The 6,917-nt window shown below is 45.0% G+C and overlaps 1 protein-coding gene across 1 annotated transcript; it reads left to right on the top strand.

Annotated features, from left to right (window-relative positions):
• The first annotated feature begins 2,165 nt into the window (after positions 1-2,165).
• Positions 2,166-4,079, top strand: LOC127757574 (tyrosine decarboxylase). Its single transcript, XM_052283118.1, has one exon. It carries the CDS (start codon positions 2,274-2,276, stop codon positions 3,873-3,875), a length of 1,602 nt encoding a protein of 533 aa, XP_052139078.1. The 5' UTR covers positions 2,166-2,273; the 3' UTR covers positions 3,876-4,079.
• The last annotated feature ends 2,838 nt before the right edge of the window (positions 4,080-6,917 follow it).

Below are 6,917 nucleotides of genomic sequence, written 5' to 3'. Positions count from 1 at the left end.
ACACGGCGGCGCCCACCATATACCAAGTCCTATATAGAATCATACCTCGTATATATAAGGAGTTCCGGATAAGGAAGGATAAGTAGAGTTCTATATGGAAATGATAAGGACAACTCAGATTGTATCCATATTGATCTGCCTAGTTCTACTTGGACAAAGAGACATTTATGGGTATAAATACAAGACCCCCTAGGGGGAGAGAGTACACAACAATAGATAGACACACAATACACAAGCCAACACACGTCACTAGACATTAACATCAGGGATAAACCTAAACAGACCCCTTATGGTGCCTGCGGAGGCCGACAAGAGGGATCTAGCGCCATCTTTGATTACGATGGGCTAATACTCGAGGAGGAAGATTACCCTGTCGTCGACTACATGTTGGTTATCCATACCACCAAGTTGACGGCGGATAGATAGGTTATCTCACATATTGTACTTGTGTGATTCAGATGAATAAAGAGCAACACCAGCTTCGGCCAACCGGAGTAGGGCTATTACCTATCACATACGGGGCCCGAACCTGTATAAAATCCTTATCTCTGTCTATTTTACCTCAATCTCGCATATACCTTGGTACCGACGATCCTCATACTATACAAATACCGTAGTCGAGACCTAAAATGTCGACAATGTTTTAGCCGGTTTAGAGCCATTATATTTTTCATGATTAATAGTAAAAAATGAGAACTATTAGTTACTACCTCCATCCCAAAATACTTGCCGCCTTGAGTTTTTGTTTGTAACCTTTGATCATTCGTCTTATTCAAAAAAAAGTTATCGAATAATTATTTATTTTGTTTGTGACTTGTTGGGATAGAGGCAGGGTTTACGATTCCGAGATGACATTCCGTTCCGGGCTCTGGTAGTATGACGTTTTTCGCGAAATCCGGTGAAAAGCTGGTAGATTTCGAACAAATTTCATAAACCAAAATTTGAATACAAATTCCCTGAGTTTATCGATATGCTCACGAAAACCGGTCGGCTTGGGCAAAATTCCGAGCGAAATCAGGTGCAAGACCACATCCTCTCTCTATTATACATCATTATCTGGGCTATGTACTAAGTAGGCCTAATACATGGAATTCGGTCCAAGAAAGTGTTTTCCTTTTTTAAAAAAAATTGTTATTATTCTCTTTTCTACAGTAAAGTTCAAGAATACACGGAATACACTAATTTTTTTGGAAAATTTATACCCAGATAGGTTCTATGAATATCATATCATTTATAGGAATTGATTTGATTTTTTTTCCTTTTTTATCAATTTAAATTTTAATTTGGATGAAACCCATCGAAATTCCAAACGGCTTCTACTTTTGAGCCACGTCAAAACCTCGGTTTTCCGCAAATTCATCGGTTTTCATCGGAATTATGAACCCTGGACGGAGGTAGTAGTAGGTCACACTTATACCTAAGCTTCTTTTAATCTCATTTTTTATAACGGTTTTGCTATAATTTTTTGACATATTTTTCAGCTGATTGCTATAATTGGAGACACATTTGATAAAAAAAAATAGCATCGCATACTTGGCATTTGATTTCCACATGGTTATGATCTTTTTTTTACCAAGAATGGTTATAATTTTATTGCTACAAAGTATAAATATAATAAAAAATTAAAAAAGGAATTTTAGATACCGTTCTAAGTTATAGATACCGCATCTTCTATTATGGTACTCTAGGACGAAGGAAGTAATTAACGTGCATTTATGGCAGTACAATGTATGTGACCCAACTAAGATCATGTTTGGAGAACTAGCCACGAGTTATTTTGAGGGCTATTTTTTAGCAAAGGAAATAACCATAAAAAAAATAGCATTGTTCGGATCCAAGGGTTATTTTGAGAGCTATTTGGCTTTTAATGTACCTTCCCATGGAAAGAGATAGAGAGAAAAGATATTTTTTCAGTGGGCCCCATCCAAAATAGTTTAAATTAGCATTCCTTGGGTGGGATATTTTTTTTAGGTGGGTTATTTCCAAATAGCTCTCAAATAGCTTATCTTTTAAATCTTTTTGGCTATTTAGGCTATTTGAGAGAGGGCAAAAAAAATAGGACCTAAATCGATAATCTGACTTTTTTTTCCCAATTAATGTGGCACACATTGCTCATTAAGTATAGAGATAGATAGAGAGATACAGTTATACGGGTAGATCGACGCTGGTGTAGCTATTGCTAACATTATTGACCAGAGCATTAGCTAGCGAGCCCAATAAATTTGGTAGCTAATACCGCCTATTCCGCCACGTACCGACGCCCGTTCCCGCAGATGGCACCACCCTCGCACTGCCACACCATCAATGGCGGTGCCCCACGGAATGGTGCCATCCCGGCGGTGGAGACGACGACGTCGACGCCGGCGGCGTCAGATACCGCGCTACTGCTCGACGCTGACGAGTTCCGGCGGCTCGGCCACCAGGTCGTCGACTTCATCGCCGACTACTACGCCGGCCTGGGCGACTACCCCGTCCACCCAAGCGTCACTCCCGGCTTCCTGCGCCGTCATCTCCCCGCCGACGCGCCGTCCCGCCCGGAGCCCGAGGCGTTCGCGGCGGCGCTGCGGGATGTCCGCGACCTCATCCTGCCTGGCGTGACGCACTGGCAGAGCCCTCGCCACTTCGCGCACTTCCCGGCGTCGAGCAGCACCGTCGGCGCCCTCGGCGAGGCGCTCGCGGCCGGCATCAACGTCGTGCCTTTCACGTGGGCGGCCTCGCCGGCCGCCACCGAGCTCGAGATGGTGGTCGTGGACTGGCTCGGCAGGGCGCTGCACCTGCCGGAGAGCCTTCTGTTCGCCGGCGGAGGCGGCGGCACGATCCTGGGCACGTCGTGCGAGGCCATCCTCTGCGCGCTCGTCGCCGCGAGGGACCGGAAGCTGGCGGAGATCGGCGCGAGGAGGATCGGCGACCTCGTCGTCTACTGCTCCGATCAGACCCACTTCGCGTTCCGCAAGGCCGCGCGCATCGCCGGGATACCGCGGGAGCACTGCCGCGAGATACCGACGTGCCGCGACGACGTGTTCGCGCTCTCGCCGACCGCGCTGCATGCCGCCATGCAGGCCGACGTCGACGCCGGGCTGGTCCCCTTGTTCCTGTGCGCCACGGTGGGCACCACCCAGACGACCGCCGTGGACCCCGTCCGCGAGCTCTGCGCCGTCGCGGCGCGCCACGGCGGCATGTGGGTGCACGTGGACGCGGCGTACGCGGGGTCGGCGCTGGTGTGCCCGGAGTTCCGCGACGTGATCGCCGGCGCCGAGGCCGTCGACTCGCTCAGCATGAACGCCCACAAGTGGCTCCTCGCCAACAACGACTGCTGCGCGGTGTGGGTGGCGGCGCCGTCGGCGCTGGTGGCGGCGCTGGGCACGGAGCAGGAGTACATCCTCAGGGACGCGGCGGCGGAGGGCCACGACGTCGTCGACTACAAGGACTGGGGCACCACGCTGACGCGGCGGTTCCGCGCGCTCAAGGTGTGGCTCGTGCTCCGCTGCTACGGCGTGGAGGGCCTCCGCTCCCACGTCCGCTCCCACGTCGCCATGGCCGCGGCGTTCGAGGCCATGGTGAGGGGCGACGCGAGGTTCGAGGTGGTGGCGCCGAGGCGGTTCGCGCTGGTGTGCTTCCGCCTCCGGTCGCCGCCGGAGAGACTCGGCGTCGGCGTCGGCGTCGGAGGCGAGAAGGCGGCAAACGAGCTCAACAGGAGGCTCCTGGAGGAGGTGAACGCGGCGAGCTCGGGGCCGTACATGAGCTCCGCCATGGTGGGCGGCGTGTACATGCTCAGGTGCGCCATCGGGAGCACGCTCACCGAGGAGCGCCATGTCCGCGAAGCGTGGAAGGTTGTCCAGGAGCGGGCCACGTCAATCCTTCGTAAACGTGGCTAAAACATCTCGGTAGGTTTGATCCAAATTAAGCATGGTTTTCTCCAAGCAGATTGATAAACTATGCTTTTCGGATTGACACGGCAAAATAATCCTGCTGCGTATTATATTCTTCACTTAATCTCTTGACTAAATTAGTTGAGAGATTAATTCTGTTGCATTATTTAAAAAAAGAATTATAGAATACTTTATATCACAATTTTACAAGGTGACTACTCCCTCTGTCATTAAATATTTAACGCTGTTGATTTTTTTAATATGTTTAATCGTTTGTCTTATTCAAAAAATTTAAGTAACTATTAATTATTTCCATATCATTTGATTTATTGTTAAATATATTTTTATGTATATATATAATTTTACTTATTTTAAAAAATAAACAAGACGAACAGTAAAACATATTTAAAAAAGTCAATGGCGTTAAATATTTTGAAATGGAAAGGGTATATTTTTGTCACTTGTCTAGCAAAATACTCAAACAAGTAAATGATCTTTTCCGAATATGCGAATAACGTAAAACATGTTCCATGTACATGCGTCACGTTGATCACTTCGCTAACACGGTCATACACGCATAAGCTACAAATAAACCAACGGTACGTGCAATAATTACTACTAGCACTATTGATAGTAAATCTGATATAAGATGAACCTTCTTTTTAGTGCTAACCACTATGCAGATGTGTTGATTGAAAAACACACCAGCAGCAACACACTGAGAATATAGGAGTTGATTTGCATTTTCATTGCTGGTCTCGACACATAAATTTGTCATGCCCCTGTTGCTCACGAGCGTATAATGTTAGGGCAATCTACCAGCTTAGCAATGAGTACAGGCCATGCGCTATATGTTTTGTAAGATTCGTGTTGAACAACCTGTAAGAATAAACTACTAAATTACATCCTTTTTAAGTTGTAATACCATCGGTATATTTTATTTTTTTAGTAAATGAATTAAAATCGCAACTGTTCCCATCTTTCCGTATAAGCTCACTAAAAATATACTGTAATATTTTTACGGATGAAATTGGCTCAAATAAGAAAGTATGTGTAATTTAACTGGTTGGTTAGATTTCCTGTGGTGGAATATGTTCACTGGATTTAAGTATTAGAATTAACATGGATGCTCATATTCATCACTAATTATTCTTTTAGTAGGATGATTTTATCAAGCATCAAGTCAGCTTCACATATTTGTTAAAAAATTGTCAACAAATCTAAAAGATAAACTTTCTCCATTCTAACTTGATCATCCCCTCTCGGAAAAAAAAAGAGCATCCCCCTAATATAGACAAAGGCCATCAACACCTATGACACCAAAACATTCTTCACTATGAAATTAATTAATCCTCATATATCAAGTTGTTCTATCGATGTATATCCATGTTCGCTTTGTCAGTAAATAGCTACTGTTGCTGCAGAGAAGCTGCAGCCGCAGCCAGATCTAATGAACATGCCGATATGGCTGACGTGCATAGAATTGTTTACTTTTACGATCCTACACCCCCTTCATGGTCGCTTTATAGTTTTCTTTTTTATTTATTAACTAGCCTTGTTTAGATCTCACCCTAAACTTTTTCACCCTGTCACATCAAATGTTTGAACACCTGCATAAAGTATTAAATATAGGCTAAAAAATAACTAATTACATAGATTGCGACTAATTTGCGAAACAAATCTTTTAAGCCTAATTGCTCCATGATTTGATAATGTGATGTTACAGTAAACAGACAGATTAATTAGACTTAATAAATTTGTTTCATGGTTTACTGGCGGAGTCTGTAATTAGTTTTTTATTAGTGCCCGAACACCCTATACGATATCCTATATAATAGCCGATGTGACACGTTTAAACTTTAGACCCCTGATCTAACCACCCCCTCATGACTTGCTAGTCGTACTACTGGCTACTGCCGACTTGCCGAGTACTCTCTCCGTCTAAAAAAAAAAACAAACCCTAGGTTTTCGTATCCAACGTTTGACTGTTTGTCTTATATGAATTTTTTTTATAATTAGTATTTTCATTGTTGTTAGATGATAAAACATGATTAATACTTTATGCGTGACTTGTCTTTTTAATTTTTTTCATATTTTTTTAAAATAAAATGGACGGTCAAACGTTGGACACGGAAACCCATGGTTTGTCTTGTTTTGGGACGGACGGAGTAGACCTGACAGCTCCTAGTTCTCAAAAAAAATAAAAAAGACTTGACAGCTCCTAGTCAAAACGTCAAAACGACGAAGAAAAGCTGAGGGTTTACTTTACCGACAAAAACTGATTGATTTTCACGATCTTTTGGTATTACGGCTGTGTTTAGTTCAGACTGAAGTTTGGAAGTTTGATTGAAATTGAAACGATGTGACTGAAAAGTTATGCGTGTATAAAAGGTTTGATTTGATGCAAAGTTAGAAGTTTAGAAAAAAAAAACTTTAGAACTAAACAGGGTCTCCTATATGGCTCGAAATCAATTTTCGGGAAGGATTTCGAAAACAGGAAATTTTTTTCAAAATTTGTCAAAGACGGTGAAACCGCCGGGATCAGGCGGTCAATCAGAAACGTAGACCTAAATTGCTAGCCCCAATGATTATGTTCACAGGCCTTATCCGGTTTCAGTAAAGTCAAAACTCAAATGATATCCTCGTTCATTACAATCGTCCCAACTAGGCGCAAGGGAGGATGGCGGTCTGACTGACTCTATGCTGTACTGTACTTGTATGGTACAGCGGGGCCTGTCATTATGTCAGGTAGCCGTTTCAGAAGCGAGTGCACCGATCCGTGATTAGCGGATCGATCCGTGATTAGCGCGTGGATCGGCGATCCGGCTGAGTGAAGCCGTCTCGCCGCCGCCCGAGCGCGCTGCCGTGCGGGGCGCAGTGAAGGCGGCGGTGGGGCATCGTGCAGGCATGCGCTGAGCAGCGATTCTGGAAGAATTTGTCGGTGGCGGCATCAGGAACAGGGCGACTGGCACGTCATGCTCAGGATCGAGTGTGGAGGTGGACATCGCCAAGCTCTCCTCACCATGCGCTTGGTGCCGGTGGGGGTTC

The sequence above is a fragment of the Oryza glaberrima genome, chromosome 1 (genome assembly GCF_000147395.1).
Source record: "Oryza glaberrima chromosome 1, OglaRS2, whole genome shotgun sequence".
Lineage (NCBI taxonomy): Eukaryota > Viridiplantae > Streptophyta > Magnoliopsida > Poales > Poaceae > Oryza > Oryza glaberrima.
Note: the sequence above shows the minus strand (reverse complement) of the source record. Positions and strands in the feature narration are given on the sequence as shown.

What these genes read in the sequence shown, in the direction of transcription:
- LOC127757574 (XM_052283118.1), top strand. Translation starts at nt 2,274, where the DNA reads ATGGCACCACCCTCGCACTGCCACACCATCAATGGCGGTGCCCCACGG.